The 26,161-nt window shown below is 34.8% G+C and overlaps 1 protein-coding gene across 4 annotated transcripts in view; it reads left to right on the top strand.

Annotated features, from left to right (window-relative positions):
* The window catches only part of SYT1 (synaptotagmin 1), a 649,966-nt gene that overhangs the window by 447,367 nt on the left and 176,438 nt on the right, over positions 1-26,161 (top strand). For all 4 annotated transcript variants that reach the window (XM_037847277.1, XM_037847278.1, XM_037847275.1 and 1 more), the window contains 4 exons: positions 230-414; positions 6,367-6,489; positions 9,907-10,074; positions 13,227-13,394. In XM_037847277.1, the coding sequence (XP_037703205.1) occupies positions 230-414; positions 6,367-6,489; positions 9,907-10,074; positions 13,227-13,394 (644 nt within the window). The remainder of the gene's footprint in view (positions 1-229; positions 415-6,366; positions 6,490-9,906; positions 10,075-13,226; positions 13,395-26,161) is intronic.

The raw sequence follows: 26,161 nt of genomic DNA, 5'->3' as shown, positions 1-26,161 counted from the left end.
GGGAAAGCAATCGAGAAAGGGTGACTTTGAGATATCTGGAAGGGCGAAGTGGTAAAGATAGAAAAACACTCTAGGCAGAGGCAACATGACAGATAGAGCCTAAAGCATAATGGGTGCTCAATACACATGAATGCATGAATGAATGAATGTTATATATAAACCATGGAATAAAAGATTTTGCATATGTGATTCATTACTAAAGTTCTCTGCACATTTTTTTTTCTTTCAGTGCCACCGTGGGCCTTAATTGCCATAGCCATAGTCGCAGTCCTTTTAGTCCTGACCTGCTGCTTTTGTATCTGTAAGAAATGTTTGTTCAAAAAGAAAAACAAGAAGAAGGGAAAGGAAAAGGGAGGCAAGAATGCCATTAACATGAAAGATGTGAAAGACTTAGGGAAGACAATGAAAGATCAGGTAACGTATTCATTCTGTATTTCTTCTTGGTTATGCTGTTAAAAACTAATAAATAAATGTTTTATTATGTAATGCCAAATAATTATAGAAATAAACAACTCTGAGCATATCACTGTTGTAGAGATGCCTTGCCATCCTTTCAGTCATTTTTCAACCTCCCAGGGTGTAATGGTAATATTTGTAGGCTTTCCAGTCTCCCAAGCATATGCACCAGAAAAGGGTGTCTGTGACCAGCACAGCCACCTCGAGTCCAGCATGCTACAACGGTGCCTGAATATTTTGAATACATTGTTTAGCCAGTCTTAATTGTGTTGAGAGTTAGAGAAACAGAATCAAGTGTACCTGAATGTTCTCCTTCCTGGGCAGGAGATCTTTCTGGCTTTCTCACTGTTTGCAGTCGCTATTTAATGACTGAGTCTGAAAGCTGGATGAAAGCTTCCATTCCTACATATCCAGCAAGCTCGATAATTGGTTCTCAAGAATAATGAGTCACATAAAGGAAGGCAGAGAAGTAGGAACCAGCCCTAAAGAGCAGGACAGAATTTTAAGGCAAAATTCTTATTTCCTCCCTTAGAGACAATTAAAACGAGAACACTGGTAATAAAATCTATCCAGCTGAGTTGTTTTCCCAAGCCTAAAGAAGCTGTTTGGATGTCCTTTGTGTTGTCGAGTTTCACTAAATTAACTGGATAATTTGATTGAGGATAAAGTTAATATTAATTATGGTAATGATTAAATGCCTCTTTATTTTTTTTTTTGAATTATTCATATTGGATAGTTCTAACAAACATTTAATTCTTATGAAGAAAATGTAAAAGTAGAGATTTTTATAGAAATAACATTTTCAATTATTAGTGTTTCCCATCAAATAATTCAAAACATACACATGCAGTGTTTTTTAAATTTCTCTTATAGTAATAATTATCATTAATTAAACTCAAACTTGTGAATCTTCTCCCTTAATCTTAAAAAACAATCTAAGCATGTGTCATAATAGGCATTTTTAGTACATTGGCATAGTTCACCACACATTCTGGACACTAACCTCCTCTACTCACCTTTATAAACCTCTTTTCTCAAAGGCACTGTTGGATCTTGTGATGATTCACTCCCTGCCCTTTTGTTTGTTTTCAGAGCTACAGAATCTGTGCAAAGCCCGCACTCACTTGCAGTTTTGTCTGAGTTCAGGGTAACAAGGGTTAAATTTTTCTGACAGTTAACTAATCACAACCACAGGAGACCCATGCACAAATGTTCAACCACAGATGTCTAATAAGGATTTTTCTCTTTGGTTAATTTGTTAAGTAGAAACTGAAATTCTAAATTATGTCTTGCTTTATTCCAACATTTTCCATAGCGAGCTGGATTTGATACAGATTTCTTTAAACAACTTACTGAGAGATTAAATGTGGAAATAATCTCCTACATAGACTGAGTACTATATATGTTAATTTCAGCTATATCTGTGAGAACAATAATCTGAAAATACAATCCTATGATTTTCATGACTACAATGAAATTCAAATATGGTTTCCCTGAGTCCTAGAATTAACGATTAAAAGCACTGAACAATGTTAAATGATAACCATAGCATTTCTTCCTAGGACAAGAAATTTATATTTTTAATTGTGGAATTTTTTCTCTATAATGTAAGATTGTACGCTTACAGCATAGTAGTGGTGTTTATTACCCCTGTTATGACCTGGATAAATGACCAAGATCCCAAGAGCACTAGATACATAGAATTGGTGATGCTTAATTTCATATTGATCACCAATTCCTTTAGATGGGTGGGGAAGGGCAGCAAAAATGAGTCAAAAAAGGAAATACTAAGAAATCGGTGACAGTTTATAAAAAATAATCTACGTAATAAAGCATTTAAAGTTCAACCACTCAAAAAGTGTTTATATTGATTTAAGTAGATAACTTTGTTTACATAGGTTTTAGCTAGCTCTTAAGTATAATTTATGAACAATTAAATGTAGAAAATGAAATACAATTTGCGTAATGAAAATAGGCACCACTGACAAACATTTATATCACATCAGCTTATGCTACTTTTTAAGACAAACAAAAAGTAGCTAATAAGGGTTCTATCATTTTATGAAGAGGAAGGAAGAAGAAACAAAATAGAATTGCGGATTTTAAGATGCTATCTTACAGTGATCATCAGATCATCCAAATTCAAAACAGCACAAACATGATGCAGCATTATTCCCAGATAATTATATTCTCAAAATCTTTTAAGTTGAATACTGATGCAAACATGGGGAAGATGATACAGATACCCTATGCCTCTCTCATTTCAAAATAGGACAGCTGTGAGACACATTTTAGACATGATTTCCTATGATATAAAGGTGCTAGGGTAATCAATAAGTTTTTCCAATTTCAAAACATACAAAACTCATAGAAATTCAAATTTCATTGTTCATGGCTACGTGTCCATATGGTAAGATTTTATAACCCAGAAAGAAATTTATAATATTCTGTAATGAGAAAAAAAAATAATTATAGATATTGTATTTCTATAGCATGATACACATTTAGGTTAAGTTGTTTAAGACTTAAAACTTGAGAATATTAAAAATACAGAGGGAAAATATCAAGTTGTGGTGTCTAGGTCTGGAAAGGTCATTTCTCCATGGTTTTCACTAATGTGTGTGGATATTTTAATTTTTATTTCTTCCTTCTATGTTCCCCTTATCTGTGTTGTGTCTCATGACTGTTCTGGACTGTCCCTGCGGTAGGTTTCCTCTGCTCCGTAGATACCCCTGGTCAACACTCAGATCCATTTAGTGGCCTGGCCGCTGGGGCTCCACAGCTCAGGGTGTACCATTCTGACACACATCAAGAGGCTGAACTAAATTGATATTTTTAAAGGGTTCTTATTTTTGACATGACCAACATATATTAAGTACAAAAGTATTAGAAAGCTTACATTCTAAATGGTTGGGCACAGAAAGGAAATTCTGTCCCTTGTGCTGCCTTTTTAGAGTGCCTCATCAAATCCAAATCTGGAGCAATGTAATTTACAATGAACAAATGCTCCTCATGTTGGGTGTGAACGAAGCAGGCGTTAGGCATGTACATTAAAATCTTTGAAATTTAAAATAAAGTCTGATGTTCCCAACACAGACATTTCTACTATAATTTATCAAAGTCCCAGAACTGCTAGGTTTAGAGGCTTTTTCCCCCCCTCCATTTTGTTCTATTTTGTGGGGGGGGGGGGTGGGGAGTGATGAGCATTGCTCTTGAGACATTATAATAGGTACTGATTTAATGGGTCTGTATTTAATGTGATGGTACGGAAAATGTCTTGCTTAAGCTCAGCCTTTGGGACAGCAATAGACTTAATCAATTCAGTGATGAACAGTGGCACTGAGAAATTATTAAAAATTTAGCCCTATTTCATGCAGAATAATTGCAGAGATGGTCTTGCACCTTTTATTAGAGAAAAAAACACTTAGGGAGAAGGAGATTTAATATCTCAGCTATTTCAAATTGCACTGGGCTGAGACATGATATGTAAATTGTTAGTTCTGAAAGAGACTTTTGAAAAAGTATTTTAATAGTGAATTTTTTTATTACTGTGATACAGTAACATACAAATTTTTTTTCAGATGGAAATACCATTAGTTTGCTATTATTTTTTTTTTTAAATCAAAATCTTACAGGGAGGCAATTTACCTTAGCTGCAGTTTTCTAAGCACAACTTCTATGACAATGTTAAAGACTTAGACACAGCCAAGGCTTTGAAAGGGCAATAGAATTCTGTTGCCTCAAGTTCTCTAATTAAATTTGGTAGTCTTTTCTTGTCACTTTACTAACTCATGGTCCCTTAAATGACCTCCCTCAAGTTAAAAGATTAATACAAATTTTTAAATTACTGTATTATTTCCTGCCTTTGGCTATGAGTAAATCAACATTTTAATATTCAAGGCAGCATTCAAGTATGAATTAAACTTTCCAGGTGAAATGGTGTGTGGCTAACGATATTTGAAAAGGTTTCTACATAGATATAATAATAGTAATTTTTGATTTTCCAAATTCATTGTAGGCTCCTGAGAAATTTCAAGAAACACAAAAGGAATGTCATCTCTGATCAAAGCCTAACTCTCTGCTTACGTGATCGTCCCACCTCCATTTAGCTGTGATCATACAAGTCTCAGTTTTTAAAGATCAAATTGGAGTTAGTCCGGTAGGGCCAAATTGCAAATCTTATAAATTCAGGGCCTGGAAGTGCCTTTTTGTAGCACCACTCAGAGTCCCTGTGTAAATGAATGAGTGAACAGAGAAACTTTCTCCTAAGATTAATGAACACAACAGACAGAAAAGACCAGGTAGTCTGTGGGGTGAAATGGGTGGCAGGGCTGGTAGAGCTATAGTCTAATGACAATGATACCTTTTTGAAGTCTGGTTATGCTTCTTGCATTTGAGTTCTACAAGTCTTCAGACTGAATTTTAGAGCTGACAACAGTTCAGATTTCCTGTATTTTGTCAGAGATACAAAGCAGTCCACCACTCATAGCTCTTGATTTCTATGAGTGTCTACACATACCTTTCCCCACCTACAGACACATACATACAAAAAAAAAAAAAAAAAAAAAGTCAATGATTATGTCATAACCGAATCTAGGACACGATATTTGCTGCATATAACTAGAACAACAAAAAGAGTGAGATCACTAAAATACAAAGAGTTCCTACGAATCAGTAAGAAAAAGACAAACAACACAATAGAAAAATTAGCAAAGGGTATGAGCATGCAGTCTTAGAAGAAAAAATACGAGTGGTTACTATAAAGATTTTTAAATTATTCAACCTCATTAGTGATCAGAGAAACGTAATATTTATGATTTTTAATTTTGGATAATAGTTATGTGTTGATTTCCAATTAGCTTTTTCTAATTCCTTAAAACAGTAAGATTGCACATCCTTGGAAACAAAGCTTCTGAGATTTATGACATTTATAATCTTCCATATTTTTAGCAAAATTTTTGCATTTGTTAGGAATGTGCATTATATATTTTGACTTTTAAAAAAGAGGAGCATTTGAATGTATTTTCTGAACTAATAAGCTTTCTGGTATTTTAATTTATGTTACATTTAAGTTTTAAATTATAAATACTATTCACTTGTTCAGAACTGAGTTTCAAGAAAAGGGTTCAGTATGATAATTTTTGTTCTTTGATACAGAATAAGTCTTTAGACCAATTTGACTTTTTTAAAAAATTGCAACCAAGACTCTTTTTACATTTTGAGTTCAAATAGACCCGTAAGTCAATTTATTTCAGCCTAGCTTTTTGTGGAGCTGTTATGAAAATAAAGTGGTAAACTTAAACTGGAAGTGGGATGAACTTTTCTCTAAAAATGCATTTGCTGGTGGCATGTTTTTTCCTCTTTTTCCATAATCATTATAAATGTATATGTGAAACTTAAGGAATTAAAACATTTGAGAATCACTTACTCAACTATCTATTTCATAGGAAAGAAGGCAACAAAAGGCCACGCATTCCATAAATTACTCCACTGCATGTAACAATGATGTTTTACATGATGCTTAACATCTCTTGAAACCAAATGTGAAACCTGGCCTGGTGAATAGCATGTTTATCACATTTACCTCTGAAAGAAGCAATTTTACCAGAGTCGAATTTAACACCAAGTTGACATTTTCTTTGTAACAATTTTACATTTTTGCTTGCAATACTGTGAGGGCTTCTTCCATTGCTTCCATGTTGCTTGCTGATTAGGGGAAAAAATTCCATGCACAAATGGAATTTAAAAAATATGTAAGCAGCAAATGTGAATGTGTGTCAGACAACTGAGATTTCTGACATCTTAGTGCTTGCTTCTAACAGCTTGGAAGTATAACTATGAGCCCAGTTTAATTTGGGTTTCAATGAAAATTCACTTGAATTCACTTATGATCCATTTCCCTACTCATAGGCCCTTAAGGATGATGATGCTGAAACTGGATTGACTGATGGGGAAGAAAAGGAAGAACCCAAAGAAGAGGAGAAATTGGGAAAACTTCAGTATTCACTGGATTACGATTTCCAGAATAACCAGGTCTGTGGTGAGGGGAGAAATGTCTTCTAATTCTATTACATTTTTCTGAAATTACCAAGTAGAAATTGAAGCAAGATAGTTCTTAAAACATTTCGTTTGCTGCGAAGGGAAAATGCAATTATCAAAGCTATTGATGAAATAATTTCTAAGTACAGACAGTCCCCCTACTTGCTAATTTAACTTCTGGTAATCACAGTTTCAACCGATTACATCTACTTTCGGCACTTAGAGCAGGCAGGCAGAATACAAATTAACTTGAAGCAGTCAGTCTGCTTCTGACAACAACTGGCCACAGGCTTAGCCCACAGCACCCTTCAGCCTGAGCTAGAAAAACCTAACTTCGCAGTCACACAAAGCTAGGGGTCTTTGATTCTGGCCACCATTCAAGTCAAAGTTTTAAAATATAATACTACAGTTTGATAAGGAATCAAATGATGGACAATTTGATTATCATCTATGAATATGAAAGGCAAGAATGTGTTACATAATATCATGATACTTAGGTGAAACTCCAAGTGCTAATAAGCTAGAAATTCTAAAAAACTAGAAGGACCAGCTACTTGATTTCTAGTGCCCATGACTGCTACCCAAAAAGTGACAAGGAACTAAAGAAGATAACAAAGCATACATTCCTGCCTCGATTTCTTAAAAATTTGTGAAATGCCATCTACATGAGTAATAGTACCAGCTATCTTTTATAGAATGCCTGTTATATAGGTAACTCAATGATAACTGCTACAAAATCTCTTTATATAAAAGACTGTCAAGCATCCATGCCATTGAAGAAGATATTCCTTTACCTTCTGCATTGTTAAAGAAACTTAAAAGCTAGATAACAATGTGTGGCATCAGCTGACTTAGAAATCAGACTCTTAAGAATCCTTAGGACATAACCCTTTTCAGAGTAGGGGAGTTTTAAATCTTCTCTCCAGTTTGATTTATTTCACTCATCTTTTTGGATGAAAAAGAACTGATAAATGCAAAGTGAATACAGTTAACATTAATACAACAGTGTTATTTACAGTTTTATGAAGAATGAACAATAAATGTTTCAAAACCAATGCTCAGCTCTTACCACAAATGTCCAAAGTCAGAAATTATGTAAGAGCTCTAAGCAATTATAGAAATTCTGTGCTTTATTTAGGGATTGACTGTTCAAAGATTGTCTACTTTCGGAAGTTTCCAGAGGGTTCCTCATGAAGAATATATGGATATGTTCTATCATAGTAAAAGTAATTTTATTTGATCAGATTCATTATAGCTCTGACTGGTTGTTTCATATTACACTCTTGAAAGCTGTATATTGATTTATAGACACAGATTTATAGGTATGGATTTATATAGCTTTGTAGGTATATCATTGGTAGTTAATAAAATATGGCCAAAATTTATGCATCAGGACTTGGCTGGGAGCAAAACCTCCTTTTATTTATATATTCTAGAGAAAGTCAACATCAATTTCTGTTATGTTAATATATAACATATATATTGAATCTGCCTGTATATATGCATCTAATTATTTTCTCCTAATTTATTCTATTTTTGTATTCTATGGGAAATCAAGTGATATCTCACTCTGGTTGTTCATAATTTTGAAACATCTAAATTGGTTTTGATTACCATAAATCTCATTTTCTAAAATAGTATTTTTAAGAAAATAATAGCATTGAATTTGATCTTTGCTCACATTATGGGAGTACATTTCCTGCTCCCTTTCCTAGCAAACATAAAATCTAAAAAGGATTTCATTCTGAGAATCTGGAAGATTCCATTTAATGAATTTTTCTTAATATCATGCATTAATTTTTCCAAATGTTCTCAGCTAATTTGATTTATAAAATGATTCCTATGAGATGGTGAAGATAAATTCTGAAGAACTTTGTAGATAAAGCTGTAATCAAAAGTGCATGATTGCTTACCAAAACTAGAATGCCACCCAAAAATACTCTAATTGAAAAGCTTTCGTGGTGGAAAGAAATATGACAATAACATTTCTTAGGCAGTAGTCAGAGGGGATTGGAAGTGACTTCACCCTTCATCAACAAACTACCCCAAACTCTTTAAACTAAATGACCGCCGAAGAGTTTAAGCTATATCTATAGTGCTTTCCCCTCCAAAAAGAAAATTTGTTATAAAAAGTAAGAATGAGTATCACATGCAGAAGAAATATCATCTTGTTTATTCACATTGTTATCTAAAGGCAAATACCAGATACCATTTGACAAATCAAGAGACAACTGTTTGCTTTACTATTACGTATTTATGTATGATGCCTATTTTAGCTTTTCTTTGACCATCTCTCTGTTTTGTGTACCTACAACTCAGTACCCTTATTATTACAGTTTGATGATGAAACCAACACAAAGAACTTGAAGCATTAAAATGGAAACAACATAATCATTTAGGGTGTGCTTTTTTTAAAGAAGGTGAATTACTTTTCTATTGTAGTCACTAAGAAGTCACTGACTCAAATTTTCAGGCTTTCATGTGAAAAGCTATGGTGTGACTGCTTTTACTGAATAGTATACGCCTTGAACAACAATAAGAGGGTACACTTTTGTTTCCAAATGACTCTACAGCACTGTGTTGACACAAAATCTCTGACAGCAGGACATCTAGATTAATCTACTGACACCTTTTTATTTTCTTTGCAAAAGTATTAACAATGCCAGCTTAAACTCACATTCACAGTAAGTCAGGAATGTATCACTGATGATAAGACTTGAAAAAATGCAGATGTTTCTTGTGTATTTGGAAAAAATTAGAAACGTAGTCACTAAGCATTAAAAAATGATATCTATAATCTTACCTTCCTCTTTATAAATGAAAATATTTAATTTCTTTGACTCCATATTCTATATTTAAACAGAATTAAATAGACAATAATCATTTTACTGTAAGTAAAAATAAAATAGCCAGCACACAAATGAAGGTCAAATATGAAAGAAACTTGGAAGATCTTATTTTCTCTCTCAAAATGATACCCAAAGAAGTTTCTGTTTAGCTGGTCTGAGGCTTTGGTTCAGAATTAAGAACTTCTTACTCTATAATTACAGACTTGTGATTGTTTCACAATTTACCATTTACCATGCCCTGGAAAGAAAATAATGCATTGGGGCTTTTAGCAACTGGTAAGTTATTTGATTGCAACTCTTTCGTAACTGTGAATCCCATATTTGACTGTAATCAGCAACCTTTTTAAAAGCCCCTTTTGTACTTAAAATCAGCCTTTCTAGAGCCTGCATCTGTCATAATTGGGTTTCTGTGAAGCCTGTTTCTCTTGTTTCATCAGCCTTCTGTGTTCAGATTCATGAGAGGAAAAGGGAGAAATCCCGATATGCAACATTGTTAGTAAATCAGTCTTTTCCAAAACGTCCATCAACATTTGTGTTTGCTATTTTCTGTGATTCATTTCAGCTGCTGGTAGGGATTATCCAGGCTGCCGAGCTGCCCGCCTTAGACATGGGGGGCACATCTGATCCCTATGTAAAAGTGTTCCTGCTGCCCGATAAAAAGAAGAAATTTGAGACAAAAGTCCACCGAAAGACCCTCAATCCTGTCTTTAACGAGCAGTTTACTTTCAAGGTACTTTTTTATACTTACCTATAACTTTTCCTCTGTTGAGTTTAGATAAAAAGATTGATCTCATCTCACACATACATAGACTTGCACATGAACACTTGTTCAGGGGCTCACATTGATTCTATCCAGAATATTCAGAATTCTTATCTTCAGTCTAGAGAGAATTTTATACTGCATTTAAATTTGTTCAAGTTAGGATCCCGCTCAGTCATTTCAGACTGGAATATAGACTGGTAATGAGATGTCATATTCACACCTGAAAGTGAGGTTTGCTTCAAGTGTACCAACAAGCTTGAACATTTCCTTCTCTCAAAAAAACCCAAAGGAGTAATGAAATCATTATTTCTCTGTTTTTCAAAGAGCCTGAAAATAAGGAAACCCGCTTGCAAACACAGATTAAAGTAAGCTGTGTCCCAGAGTTTAACTTGTACAAATAGATATTATTCTCTTTGCAAAATTCTGGGTATACAGGAACAGTTTGAGCACTCTAAAACCATTCTCAACTTATCAATAAAAATAATGTGAATATATTGTTTCTCTGCATTTCTAGCATTTCTCCTTTACTCTGGGCTCTCCCCTGGTGTTCTTCATCTTGCTGAGATACTTTAGCTGACAAACAATAACCAAGAGAGAGACTGGCAATGTAATAACTCACTGGGAACACACCCTGCAGGCCTCCATCATTTCTGCATGCACAAGTTTTGTAGCTCTTGACTTGAGGTTGTTCATAAAAACCTATTCTTTTGCTAGATATCTTTCATATGTGAAAATGTTTTAAAATGCATTAGTTAAAACAACACCTTTCTTAAAAATGAAATGTCTGTGAATATGCCAGAAGGCTGATTCAGAATCACCCTGTCCATCAGCCAGGCTTAGTGTTAGCATGTGCCTTGTGTGGGCAAACATTCTGGCATGAAGTAAGTTGATGAAACTTAGGGCATGAGTCATTTTCATGAAATTTTTTTCCAATTTTGTAATGGAGCAGTGTTTTCCTATTCACTCTGAAATTTTTGACTTTTCAAGGAAAAGTTCCGAATTTGTCACTCTATTTAAAATCTGCACTTTCTTGAATTCAGAGAGAAAATCTAAAGAAGCAGAAAAAACATCCAGGAAATACTCATCTTATGAAGATCTTTAGTCAATATTCCACAAAACAGAAAATGAAAATAAAAGTTAAAATATTGCAAAACTAAAAATTATCACAATTTTACTTGACTCTATTAATCATTTTAATTTAGACAAATAGTTTCTAACCAGAAGTTAGTAAGCAGATTTATAAATTATTTGAAATAATATTATGGGGCCTTTGACTTGTTTTGAGTTATCTACGTTTTTTTTTAAATGTTATTACTCGTTATTTGAGTAGTGTAGTTATTGAAATTTTGAAATTGCCTATAAACTTTTGTCAGGTTCCATTTTATTTCAGGAAGATTGATCAAACAATAAATTGATCCAGAGTACAATGTATTTTCATTTATTTAAGAAATGTGCCTATTTTCTGGAAATTGGTTAATTTCTCCAGTTGATATTATAGATGATGCATTTTGAAATGCCAAGCAGTAATAGGTAAGAATGGAAGCATAATAGAGTTTAAAGAGGATTGACTTTATAAGTAAGTTCAAGCCCACTTAATGTGAATTCACCATACCCCTAACTAAATTCATCTTCTTTCTCCCTAAACAAATGCCCCTCCTGAGTTCCTTCACTTCTGCCACTCATCAAACAATGAATATTTATTAAGTGCCTACTATGTACCAATACTGTGCTAAATGCTTTACATGCATAATTCATCCTCACAATAGCCCCATGTAGGAGGCACTATTATTATCACATTTTAATAGATAAACAAGCTGAGACTTATTCACTTGCTCCAGGTCCATCAACTGGAAAATTGAGAAGCCCAAACCCAGGTCTGTCTGACCCCACGCCTAGATTTTTGACTGCTGCCATTTCAGTACAATCATCAGAAAGTACAGGAAGGTTTTAAAAATAGGATGAAAATTTCAAAGGTTATCCCAACTCTAAAATTTCTTATCTCTTCCTTCAAAATTCAGCTCACTGAAAGGCATTATTTTAGATTTCTTCTATAACTGAAGAACCATTGTGCCTAGGTTGTCATCATAGCATTTTACAAAATAATCCAATTCCAGATATGGTAAGTGAACGAAAGAAAACTAAAAACTCTTCAGAAAACTAAAATTTTTTATTTCCTTCCTTCTCCTTCCCTTTTTAAGAGGCAGAGTTAATTGAGAAATGTTTGCTGCAGCATAAGATAACCATTTACACTGATAAAATAATAGAAAGTGTATTAAAGTTGATCAAGCCTTGAATACAAGTCTAAACAATTTCTTAATTAGGCATTTCTGTCCAGTTACTGAAGTGTAGCTTACTTGGATTGCAGTTTCCCTGAATATTAAGAATGCCACTGATAAACATCCCAACCCATAGCATGTGTCCCAGATAAATTTGAACAGCTGGAGAATTCATCAGTTCTTGGCCTTTTGCCATCACTCATCCTAAAGAGTATCATACCCAGGAATGAACTTCAAGATCCTTATTGTAATGCATCTCCAATATTCAAAACATCAATTTTCTTGTCAGTTCTTGTCAATCATTAAATTATTTTAGGGAGTAGGTGAGGCACTTTGTGAATTTCACTTAAATCCTTTCAGGCTCCAGCATGTCTTTTAATAAATCACTGCTCCATTAAACTGTAGTATTCAAATGGCTTGAAAGAGTCAATGGAACTTTTGAACCAAGTTATCTGTTCCTAAGTCACTTCCTGACCAAAGAACATTATAACAACAAAAATATTCTACAAGAAAAACCTTTCTTACAGAGTCAAATGCAACTGGCTTGTTTTATTATTTAATTAATCTTGATATGTTTATAGTATGACTAATAATAGGGTCTGTTATTAATAATACTAAAAGCTTCTAGAATTTTCAGATAATATGGTAAGTTTTCATTTCCCTGAGAGTAATTTAAGCCTCAAGCAGTTAGTCAAATGACTCAACTTAAGAAAAAGCCAAAAATATAATTATCTCGCTGTTCTGTTTATACAACATAAATATTAAAATTAAAAACTGTAAACAAGCAATGTGTTTTAAGCATTTTTGAGACCAGATATTTTACTCTCATTGCTCTTTATTTAGGTGCCATACTCGGAATTGGGTGGCAAAACTCTGGTGATGGCTGTATATGATTTTGATCGTTTCTCCAAGCATGATATCATTGGGGAATTTAAAGTACCCATGAACACAGTGGATTTTGGTCATGTAACTGAGGAGTGGCGTGATCTGCAAAGTGCTGAGAAGGAAGAGGTAAGAAAAACATTTGCATTTTTATATGACAAGCTGCACTCACCAGTTGCTACTCACATAATAATCTATTGAGAGATGCTCTTTACAAACGGTGATATGGGCCTCCAGCTGCTGACAGCTGGCAAAATAGGGTCAGGGGATTACAAAACCTCGTTAAAAAGTATCCGCGTCTTCTGGGTGTTGTTCAGAAAAAAAGAGAGAGAGAGAGATTTGTGCACAGACTCTATAAACAACTCCCCTGGACACACACACATACATAATCTGTTTTTAAAAGCTTACAAAATGCCACCCCCCAAAAAGGAAAACAGCCTTCTTTAAAAGGACAGTGAAAAATCATATTATTCTTCCTGTGTTTCCAAAACATTTTGCACTTTCTGCATTGCTTATGTAGCTATTAAGTAGAAATAAAGTAACACATTTTCCTTGATTATTTCTGTGTTCATTGTTTCTCCTGAAGACCTCGGAATGTGATGGGTGAAATATCAAATGTAATTCACAAATGCTGATATTAAATCCATTTGTAAAATGACTCACATTTTTATAGTACTCTTCACTCTGTTTTTTCCCAGTTTAATAGTTTAGCTCAGTATTTTTCTGTGATTTAAAAAGGGAAGTTCAATATCCTTAGTGCATTGAAGTTACATAACAAGCAATTCTATTTGATTATACTATGCCTGCCTGGCACAGGCATTCTTTTGTGTGAATGTCTCAGCAGACCAATACCAGAAAATCAAAGAAACTCTTTTAGCTTGTCTGAACTGCTAAAGCAACTCCTTTTCCAGCGATTTTTGGGTCCTGACATGGGGTCGTAAATACCAAAGGCATTGTCAACAGCCTTCAGTGATTTATGATGCCAAGATACCCAGGATTCCATAAGATTCTGTCACTTTGGGGCACCAGGGGGATCAGAGAGTGGCCCAAGTCTTCAGGGAAACCCAACCAAACCTATCACCTGGGAATGCTCTCAGCCTAAGGTTTTCTGTAACCAATATGAAGTTACTAACCCAATAACCCCTATATAATGAAGTGCAGTTTTTGAACAGGCTTGTAGATTGCTATGCTGAAACCAGATTTTGTTGGCGCTCTAAAATTATTATTTGATTGCACAAAAGGGGTCCAATTTATGAGCAAAGCTTTGCTTTTTTTTCTGAAGGAGATATGCATAACTTAACCAAATAGGTTAGTCAAAATTGACCATTCTTGGATATTGAGGTAGCTGTAGCCCTACAGTGCATTTTCAACAACAATCCAAGAATTAAATTGAATTTTTAAATTTTATGACTTTTATAAGTTGTTCTTCCCTAGGAATGAACTAATATTGACCTGAAGTCCAATATCTATATGAAAAAGAGAAATTATTCAGCCATTTGATCCTAATGTTTCTAATAATTTAACAAAGCAGTGAGATGTTTCATTGAATTTTTGTATTTTATTGACATGTTTGCCTTTCTGTCAATTTCTTGTGACTAAGTTGGGGGACAAAATGTGACCATAACAAATATTTATTAACTGATCAGTTTTTAGTGCTTGATTGTTTTTTGGTTGATTTGTTGGTTGACTATCAGAATATGACCTATTTGTACTGCTCAAGCCCCACCTGTCCGGAGTGCAGGGCTCATACTCTTTATTTCTACCTGGGTACTGTCAGGTGGTGTGAGGTTTCAACGTTGCACCCACTGGGTTTCTGAAAAGTTGAGAAATATTTTTGTTTGAGTTAAGGGAATGTAGACTGTCAAAGAGTTTTCCTCTTTCAAATATTCTCAGAGTATGAGACTTGACACTAAGCTGATGATGTGACTCTAGGATCTAGAAGGTGAGAAGTGTCCATAAAGAATCGATCACATTTTGGTCTTACCCTCTTTCTTTCTTCCTTGCCTCCTTCTTTCTGTTTCTTTTTCTTTTTTTTCCTATTTCTTTCTTCTTCCATGACTTCTCTCCCTATATTATACTCTTGCCATCCAACACATTCAAAGATGTCCATCATGCAAATATTTATTATGTACTGTTCTATTCCTGAAACTGTTAGCTATTGAAAAAAAAAAAAAAAACCAGTGAAAAGGGTAGACAATGACCCTGCCTTCAGGGAGGTTAGCCTGGTCTCATTTTCCTCCCTAACTCTAATCTTTGCTTGTTTATTTGCCAACCAGACTGGTTTCTGGAAAAGTCCTGTCTTTGATCAGACACTCCTGTGTTTCAGTTCTCACCAGTCCATTTACTACTTCTGAGGTCTTAGATAAGTCATTTCACCTAAAATTCCATTTTTTAATCCTTAAAGTGGGCTCAACATTATCCATGCTTTATCTTATCTACAGATTAAATAGGATACATTGTAAAACACCCAGTATAGGATCTGGTATGTGGTAAGTGTTCAATAATTGACAGGTCTCCCATTCTCTTTTCTTGGCCAGTCTTTTTCATGTGTCTCTTTCTCCTTGTGTTTCCTCTTCTTTCTCTCTTTTCCCTCTTTCTATATCTACTTCTCTATTCTTTTTTTCAACACCATTGTGCTTATTGACTGTCTCTAGAAATTTTTAATGGGGAATGATAATTCTGTAAATACTTTTATTAAAATCTGTACTCCTTTCTCTTTGATATCTTGTCAGGAATAGTAATTTTTGATTTTCAGTTGAGTGACTATTTCCCTTTATGATAATATAGAAAACTTGATAAAGCAGATGTCTAGCTTATAAAGTATCTCTGGATGACTAGACCCAGGTATCAACTTTCCCATAATAAATGAAATAAGTTTACAGTTACATTTTATATTTGAAGAAATACTTATTCTTACCGATATGTGCTCCATCTTTTCATGACACTGTCCATTAACTGCAAAAAATTATAATTGTGTGAATAAGTTGAAGCCTTAGATTGATTTGAGTTTCATGATTTTAGAGAAATTGTTTTTCCATTTCACATGAGCAGTTTTGTTCGTGATTTAATTTTGCTTTCATCTAACATTGTTACTTGTTATTTTTAATGTCATATAAAATAGAAAGATACCAGAGAAAGTAAGAAAAAGAAATTGAAGGAACAGCTTTGGAATCTAGAAACCAAACCACTAGTCACTGTATAGTCTGTTCAGTTAGACTTGGATTTAAACAAGCTAAATCTGACCCACTGAGATTCAGTTCCATGATTTTGATAGAATGGGGTAGGCTTTGTTGCCAGAAAGTTGAAACATTCAAGTCCTAGGATGGTGAAACAATCACCTAAGTGAAGGACTCTATGTTATTTTAATGATCAATTAAATGTGCAAGCAATTTAGAAAGAAATAGAAAAGAGTGGGATATAGAGCCTTATCTGGAAGTTACTAAGCTCACTGTTTAAAGCAAAGGAGCTGTAGAAGGGCTATAAGCTGGTCCAGGAAGAATCTTAACAAGCACATAACTCCCACTGTTCAATTCCGTCCTCTTGGTGAAAACATCACTGTGAGGTTTCCATGACGACTTGATAATATTCCTCTAATTAACACAATCAAAGCTACCCTACTGGTTTGGTTCACTTGCCATTTTTTATGTGCCTGATTGACCACTCCCTCCTTCCGCTGCCTGCCCCACAAAAGATCAGGATGGAATTTGACCTTGGGGACAACTCAACCTTTTCTTATTTTTGTTTCATTAAAACAGAAGTTGTATATCCTCTGAGTTTCAAGAGATGGTTATATATGAAACTGTTACTTTTCTTAATATTTCCCATCTCATTATAGGGCCTCAAAATCACCCTTCGTAATCGGTACATACAGTTCTTCCATTAGCAAAAGTCTTCTAAAATGTCTTTCCTCGGGTTGTCTGTGTTGGATTTTTGACATCTTCTTCTTTTATTTAATCATTCAATACATATTTATTAAGAACATATTCTGTCACCCACACATCAGACCTGAAACTGACCTTCATACATTTGGAATAATGCATTTATTTAATATTTTTGTTTAATTACTCCAAACGTTATACTCAACAGCTATGACTCCATTTTTCTCTTTTAACAATTTTCCTTTTAATGAATTTATGATCATTTTTGAAATTGTCTCAGTCTCAGCATTCAGAGTTTTTATATTTCAGCATTTCATGACTATTTATTTATTTATTTTCCATCCTTATGCCTTCCACTAGTATTTCTTATGTCTAAATACAGCATAAGAAAGAAATAGATGCCACCAGAAAACAACTGATCCTCTTTTTTTTTTTTAGCAGTCTGTTCCAAATGCTGCAAACTCTGGTACTGTTTTGTCTCTGTTAGAGAATACATCTATCCCTTCTGTTTTGTGTGGAGTTTGTTAGAGTGATTTTTAAATGAGATTCTGTAATCCAGTGCAAATGGAAAAAAAAATTGATTGCTGAATTAAAACAAGTTGGGACATAATTTAATTAGTACCTAAGCAGAAGGAAAGAGAAACTACTTTAATGCCTTAATAGAAAATCAATTTTGCAACAAAATTTCACATTTTCAAGCCTAATTAGGAAAACATTTACCTCACAGAAAAGCATTTGGAGAATAAATATTTCATCGAAGGGTCAAAGTTTTTAGCTTCCGATGGTCAATAACTTGATATTTCTTGGGGAGGGGTTAAAGTCATTGTTCCTTATGGCATCTTTTTTGCCCAAGGACCATGAGAGAACTGATGCTGTTTCTAAGTATATTCAGCAGTCAGGTGTTTAACTCATGCCCTCCGAGAATCTCTGCACAATAAATCAATTCCCTGAATGGAAATCCTTATAAAAGGTTAATTTGCTGGAACTTTAAACATGGATGCCAATAAGAACCTTCCTTAACACATTAGAGGAATGCAACAAAGACATTCATATAGATCCGCAGGCTTCCAAGAAGGTATACTTATTTGGATTTGCTTACTTGTTCATTGTCTGTCTTCCCCACTAACTCCATCCAGGCAGTTGCCATATCTGCTGTTCCTCACTGTGTAACCAGGTCCCATCACAGAAGCAAACACACAGTAGGTGTGCAAAAATATTGTGGAATGTATGAATGGGGAGAGATATTCATTATACTATGAGTGTGTGTTTTAAAACTCCCTTTCGAACGTCCATGTTAGGAACAGTAATTGTTTTCTTTTTTCACAAATGAAGCCTAAAGTATTTAGTCCGTCAACTAAATATCCTAGTACTGAACAATGAAAATGATTTAGTACCTCTTTTTGTATATCAATCTGTTTCTTTAAAAACAGAGGAAGTATAGATGACTGATGCTCGTGAAAATGATAGTTTTTCTCTCACTTACATAATAGTTATTTGTGGGTGTGTGTGTGTGTGTGTGTTAGTAAAGGCTTATTCAATTTCTCTTTCTTCTCTGTAACCCTCTTTTCATGCTATTTCTGTGATGCGCATAGAGCTTGTGGTTCAGCTTAATTTAGCTTTTATTTAAAGATAGATTTATTTAAAGTCATGCTGTAAGACTCAGTTTGCAAAATGGAAATTTACCCAAAATTTTGGAAAGAATCAGTTCTAAGAAGAATGCAAAGAATCTGAACAATATTGAAGTTTATCATACCTAGGATATCCATTTTTATCCAACTTGAAAATTTAATAGATACAATATAGCAGTATTGAATTATTTTACAGTAGATTAAACCATGTATATTTTAGTGTACTTAGGATATTTGTGTCCATTTTAGGAGACTTGAAATACAATGATTTCCCTTTCAAACTATTGCCAGATTACAGCTGCATCTGATTGTATGACATATCTTTGGCCATAGCTGTTTTACTGGATTCTGAGCCCTTGGTCAGAATTTCAATCACCAACTTTAACTGTATTTTTATGCATAATAAATACTGTTTAATTCATGATGTGGTTTCTAAGAACATAATAGGAAAACAGTAGATAATTTGAAATCTCCCTTTTGGGTGTAGGACTGTGATTTGATTGCCTTTTTAATTAAGACTTTCTAGGCACAGATGGATGAAATCCAAATTCTCACTTCATTGAGTTTCTAAATAAAAATTTAATATCATTTTATTTTTTTATTGTGAATTTCCTGGAAAGTAATATAAAATTAGTCTCTCAAGTAATAATTAAATGCAAGGAGAGCCCTGAGCATTTTTAAATTGCCCTTTGACTACCCTCCTTTGTTGCCTCATTTTCATATCTTAACTTACTGCATCTAGCCTCCCTTTCAGTTACAAACATCCAAAGACAGTCTGGCTCCCGTGTTTCCAAAGTTCATCTTCATTAAAATTTGCCTTAACTCTTCTACCTAAGCTATGAACACAAATAATAATAGAAGCTACCATTTACTGAGAGGTTACTATGTGCCAAGATAAATAATTCTCACAACATTCCTCAAAATTACTATTATTAAATCTGTTTTATAAAATGAGAGGGGAAAAAAAAGTAAGGCCCAAGAAAATCTAAGTAGTTTTCCAAGTTCACATAAGCAATGCCAGAGATAAATTCACTGATCTGAAGCACAAACCCTTTTTATTTCACCATACTGTCTTCTTTACTCTGTCCATCTTCTCAGCCCCAAAGTGTAGCTCTAAACTTCATTTAATACAAAAATATGTCCAAAAACTAGTTTTTTTCAGCTTTGGCTTAGTTTTTTTGTTTTTTGTTTTTTGTTTTGTTTGTTTTTTGTTTTTTTGTAACCTTAATATTTGGCCAGTTTGCTTTGACAAATTGCAACCGGTTAAAATATTTGCACAATGCATATAACATAGCAAAAACACAGGAAGTAGCTACAACATTTTTATCTCTTTGTAACAGTATTTTTCATAAATAGTCAGCATTAATTCCTGTCCAAGGTGCAAAACCCTAAGATGCAAAGCTACACATAAACACAAACATGTTGTTATTCCCTCATGAGGGCTGATGAATTTAATGAAGCCAGAGAGATTTTACTTTCCATTAATAATTTTTACTTTGAGGAACAGAATATAAATTCCCATCCATTCATTCAAAGTACATACTTAATAACTGTAAAATTAGCACTGTAAGGGTACAAAGTATATAGAATATGGAAGATTAACACTCACATCTCACACATTGGAAATGGTCAATAAGAATGGTAAAATGTTATATTGCAAAATAATAACAAAAGAAGCTTCACAGAGAGCCAAATAAGAGGTATAAGCAAAAAAGTTCTATATGGGGCAGAAAAAAAAAAAGGCATGATCAGGAGGGCTCAGTGGAAGAGTTGGAAAAGATGAGCTAGTCTTTAGAACTGAGTAAAAGTTGAGTAGGCAGAAAGAAACAGAAAGTGCCCTTCTAGAAGTAAAAGAAAAGAGAGCAGAAAGAGCAAATATGCAGAGCTCAGCCTGCCAATAACAGGTAGAGGTAAGACTGGACTGAAGGCTTGAGCAAATGTCATGAGGAATTGGATTGAATGAAATCATTTAATAACAGTGTGTCCATTAAATAACAAATCGATCAATCTAGACTCGAGACATTAAGTAAAGCTCGAATAGCTTGTTCTTCCCAAGGACAAGAGTTGGAATCTGAAAGCCAAGCCTATCTCTGTGCCAAGGCTTTATCAGATGTTTTCCTTGTATTTTTTCATGTAATCCTTGGAGTAGTCCTGTAGGGTAACTCTTCCTATCCCCCTTTCACATGCTAGAAAAAGTAATTTGCCCTGTACCACCCAGAAAATTAGCAACAGAATGAGAATTTGGACCTGCATCTATCTGACACCCAAATCCATTTTCTCTCTACTCTGCCATATTGCCGCTTAGCTAACTAAAGGAGAAGGTCTTTCTTATTTACCTTCTTATCTCCAGGGCCTAGCACTGTGCCTGGCACATCCAAAGTGCTTAAATACATATTTTCAAGTGAATTAGTTGAACCAATTAGAATTAAATGAGGATTTTCTTTAACAAGCATTGTAAGACTTAACATCCTCAAGGAATGTTTAAAACATCCTCACTTACTCCAGTTATATCACCTTAGCCCCAAACACTTTTGAAGTCCAGCCCCTCTCTCCAGGTTTCTTTCTCAGTGTACAGGACATTCACTGCCCTCAATAATCACTTGTCTGTGTCTTTAAAAGGTAAAGTTTATTGAAATGGCCATCAAGTATTTAGAGCCAAATACAGACTAAGAGTTGGCAATCAAATTGGGTATAATAGGTTTTAGTCAGCATGATAAAGTAAAGGAGATGGATGTTCTGTTAGGCTTATATTCTGACTCTGAAAGGAGAAGTGTTCCCAAAATGTTTTGAGCATGAGTATCACTACATAGTCTCTCAAATGGTTCACTATGGAGAAAATTCTCACTGGGAGATAGAAGTTCTGATGTATGTAGTACTAGAGAGATGTAATAGAAAGCAGTGTAGGTGTTGAGGTTTGTTTTCAGGTTTATTATTATTATTATTATTATTATTATTATTATTATTCCAAAAATAAAAAGAGTGAGCGCTTTCAGTGATTTTAAAATAAGACAGAGAAAAGTGGTTGGAAGCATGGATTTCACTTATATAAGTTGGCACAGCAGAAAGTGAAGAGTGGGAGTTGAAATGAAAAAGAAAAAAAACAGAAAACAAAAGGAGAATGAGAAAAATGATAGAAGAATAATCTTGTCTACATCTTGGTTTTCCGTATTATTGAAGTAGTGAAGAGGATTTTGAGTGGGAAGTGATGTGATCAGAGCAGGAGAATGTCTTGTTCTGTCTTGTCTTCCATCTTCCACACACTTGGATCTTTTAAAACAATCTTTTCTGTTAAGTTCATTGTATGTTTTGGAACAATTCTTTTTTAATATCTTGTTTGGTGAATTCTTCAAATTAAATGTTTTCACCTTCTGTCTTACGCCTACCTAGCTTAAAACAGGCCAAATGTTTGTATTGTGAAATCTTTAATCCATTACAATCTGTTACCTGGCAAGTAGGTGAAATGTCAGCCATTGAGTTGTACTAGTAGTTGTGGTACAGAATGAGGCAGGAGAATAAGGACTTACTGAAAAAGCAAGCAGCTTAAATACTGAAAAGAAGAAAGAAGGAACACACATATTCACAAGCTTACTTGTTTTAAACATGGTTTAGCAGAACAGAAATTTATTTCTAACTATGAGCAAGAGGTCTTAAATATTGCAAATTAATGTTATTCATTCGTTCATTCTTTCATTTATTCAACATATATTTATTGAGCCCCTTCTGTAAGCCAGGGACTATGCAAGTTTCTGGTACTACAATGGTGAGATGAGTAAGACAGACTCATCAAAGTTTAGTCAAGTATAAATTAATGATGACACAGTATCCCAAGGTTGACTAGAACTTTGGCTCTGGAATCAACCTGAGTGGATTCAACCAAGACTCCATTTACAACTAGACAAGCTACTCAGACCTTCTGTAAAGTGGAATTAATATTAGCCTCCTTCCGAGAGTGGTGATACACTCTAAGTGGGACAATTCATATAAAGCACTAAGAATAGTACTTGCACATGATGAACTCTTTGTAAATATTACTATTTTTTATCATTGAAAATACTGACCAGGCCCTTAGTTCCTTGCTAACAGAAAAAAGCAGTGTTCTGACCACTAGGCTTGTATCTTATTCTTTTTTTGAAGAGACTGGGATGACCTAAGTGTCCAGAAGGCATTTTCACACACAGTTTTGATGAAAGGGAGTCCAGATACCCAAGTGTAAAGAAGCTGTGCACATGAAAAGAGGTCACAAAGGCCAACAGGAGTAAGGCCCAGCATGCGTGGATAAGGGCGGTACCAACATGGTGTGACTCTGATGAATATTACTGTGTACCCATTAACTACTCTGCTGTGATACCACACAAAGGAATTCAAAGTCAGGGCCTTCTATAATAATAAAGAGAGGCCATAGAAGTGCTGGTGAGCATGTGGAGAAATTGGAACCCTCCATGCATTGCTATTGGAAATGTAAAAGGGTGCACCCACTTTGGAAAACAGTTTGACAGTTCCTCAAAATGTTAAACATAGAATTACCATATGACCTAGCAATTCCACTTCCAGCTGATACATACCCAGGAAATAATGAAAATATGCTCACATAAATATTTCATAGCAGCATTTATCATAATAGCACCAAAATGGAGACAACCCAGATGTCCATCAATTGATGAATGGATAAACAAAATGTTGCATACCCATACAGTGGAATATTATTCAGCCGTGAAAAGAAATGAAGTACTGATACATGCAACCACATGGATGAACCAGAGTAGACAAATCCATAGAGACAAAGAAAGTGGATTAGTTGTTGCCTAGAGCTCTGTGGGGTTAGGGGTGGAGGGGAATGAGGTGTGACTGCTAATGGGCAGGGATTTCTTTGGGGGGGTGATGAAATGTTCTAAAATTAGATTGTGGTGATGGTTGCACATCTCTATGAATATACTAAAATCACTGAATAGTACAATTTAAACAGGTGAATTTTATGGTATATGAATTATATTTCAATAATGTTATTTTAAACATTTTCAGACACCAAAATCTTAAACTTGGATGCATGAGGTTCCGGTTGATCTGGGGCCCCGTCTCACAATGGGAACGTTTTTCCTGGTATCATTTCAAAAGCCCAGGAATGTTCCCTCAAAATATTCTGATCTCTCTTTAAACAGGGGCAGTCAGTCTCCAAGATCATGCTCCTCACCACTATTCTCTTGATATAAGTCGGCACTACAACTCTCTTTTTGTAGATGAGGAACTGAGGTTTAGGCCATGTTGCTAGCTAGTAAGAAGTCAGGATTCAAACACCAGTTTTTGGATTCCAGAGTCATTTTCTACCAGCCTCTCTCCTTTGGAGTAAGAAGTTTAATTCTCCTGTTGTAAAAACATTGCTTTAAGTATAACTAATATTTTTCAGTTTTCATACAGTGGCTTCTCAGTCAGTCTTCATATAACAGTTTTTCAGGGATTCTTCACCTTACTTAATTGCTCTTTTTTGGACCTTTTCTGACTCCATCATGTCTTTATTAATTGAGATAAAATTGACATACAATAAAATGCACAGATGTTAAGTATATAGTTAAATGAGTTTTGACAATTGTATGTATCAGTGTAACCATCACACCAATCAAGTTATAGAATATTTCTTACCCCAAAAGGTTTCTTCATTCCTCTCTTCAGTTAATCCCCATTCTCAGTTCCCAGAGGCAACCTCATCCTGATTTTCTCATCAGAGATTAATATTCCTCTTCTTGAAGTACATATAAATGGAATCATTTCTTTTGCTCAAAATTGTTTTCAAGTTTCCTTCACACAATTACATGCAGTGGTAGTTCACTCATTTTCACTGTCAAGTAGTATTCACTTGTATGCATATGCCACAAATTGTTTACCTATCTTCCTTTGGATGGACTTTTGGGTAGTTTTCTCTTGGGGGCTGTTGTAAATGAAGCTGTTATGAAGAGTTTTGAACAATTCTTTCTGTGAACACATGTTTTCATTTCTCCTGGAATTTCTGGCTCATAGGTGCATGTAGGTATCATGTTTTTTTTTGTTTTTTTTTTTTTCAGTGAAAATGACTAATCTCCCCCCTACCCCCACCCAGATAATAGTCTTTATAGGGATTCCTTGTGATGCTTATTATGTGGGGCTTCTTCATATTTCCTTCTCCATTCCACTAGCCTCCCTGATGATGCCCAGCATCACATTTTCTTTGACCTCGGTAGCATACTGTCTATCCTATACCCCACAATTGACACTCATTACATTCATTCCTGTTCTCTAAGTGTAGACACCTAGTCATATAACACTGTTACATAAAAAGATACCTTGTTTACCTGCTTTTGTCCTCTCCCAAGTAAAGAATAAGCTCCTTATGAATAAAGAGTCTTTTACTTTTGCACATTGTAGTAGCTCTTAGGAGAAAGTATGGCATGGAGCAAATAAGTACGAAACTCAGAGTCCAAATCCCATAAACTCTGTGAACCTCAATTTCCTCATAGGTAAAGCCCTATTGAAAAAAATTAAAATACATTAGGGATGTAAAAGTTTGAAATTAAAAAGTTATTTTTGAAACACAGGCCTGTCTGATGCCAAACGAATTCCTAAAAGAAACAATTTAACTACATCAAGTAGCCCTTCAGTTTCTCTATTTTATGGGGGGAGCTATCCATTGTTTCCAGAACCATTTAAAAGATTCAGTATTTTTCCTTTCACTGTGAGGCCCGCTACAGGCTCCGTTTTGCCCATTCCTGTCCACCTTTCTGAGATTTCAGGTTCCGGAAGGCAAAGTGGAAAGGTATCCTAAGCTTCTGGAAAAGCTGGTGGAAGAAATCTCTGTCAGTCTGGTTCATACAAAATAGCTTCTGGCAGCTGCTCTCTCCCTGCCAGTCTTATCTCCTGTCTTCTCTCCTCTCTTTTCTTCTTTATCTCTTCACAAGGAGAAGTCAGTGTGATGGTTTCAAGGCTTTATGGACCCCAAAAGATCATGTTCTTAAAGCGAGTCCATTCCTGTGGTTGTAAACCTATTGTGGGTTGGAATTTTGATGAGGTTATTTCAATTGAGGTGTGCCCCAGGTGGGTCTTAATCCCCTTACTGGAGTCCCTTATAAGAGAGTGGAATTCAGGGAAAGAAATAGAGAGAAAGCCACAGAACCCAGAAAGAAAGTGATAGATGGCGCAGCCAGAAGCTGAAAACAAAGAAAACCAAGAGAGAAGGAAGAGACACAGATGCCGCCACGTCTTTCCATGTGACAGAGTCCGAGACTGCTGGTAGCAGGTCTTCTAGGACAAAGCTTTGCCTGGTGATGCCTTGATTTGGACATTTTCATGGTCTCAGAACTGTAAGCTTGTATGTTTATAAATCCTCATTGTAAAAGCCAACCCATTTTGTGGTATCTGCAGTTCT

The sequence above is a fragment of the Choloepus didactylus genome, chromosome 8, assembly GCF_015220235.1.
Source record: "Choloepus didactylus isolate mChoDid1 chromosome 8, mChoDid1.pri, whole genome shotgun sequence".
NCBI classification, from domain to species: domain Eukaryota; kingdom Metazoa; phylum Chordata; class Mammalia; order Pilosa; family Megalonychidae; genus Choloepus; species Choloepus didactylus.
This window is presented reverse-complemented; position numbering and strand designations above follow the sequence as displayed.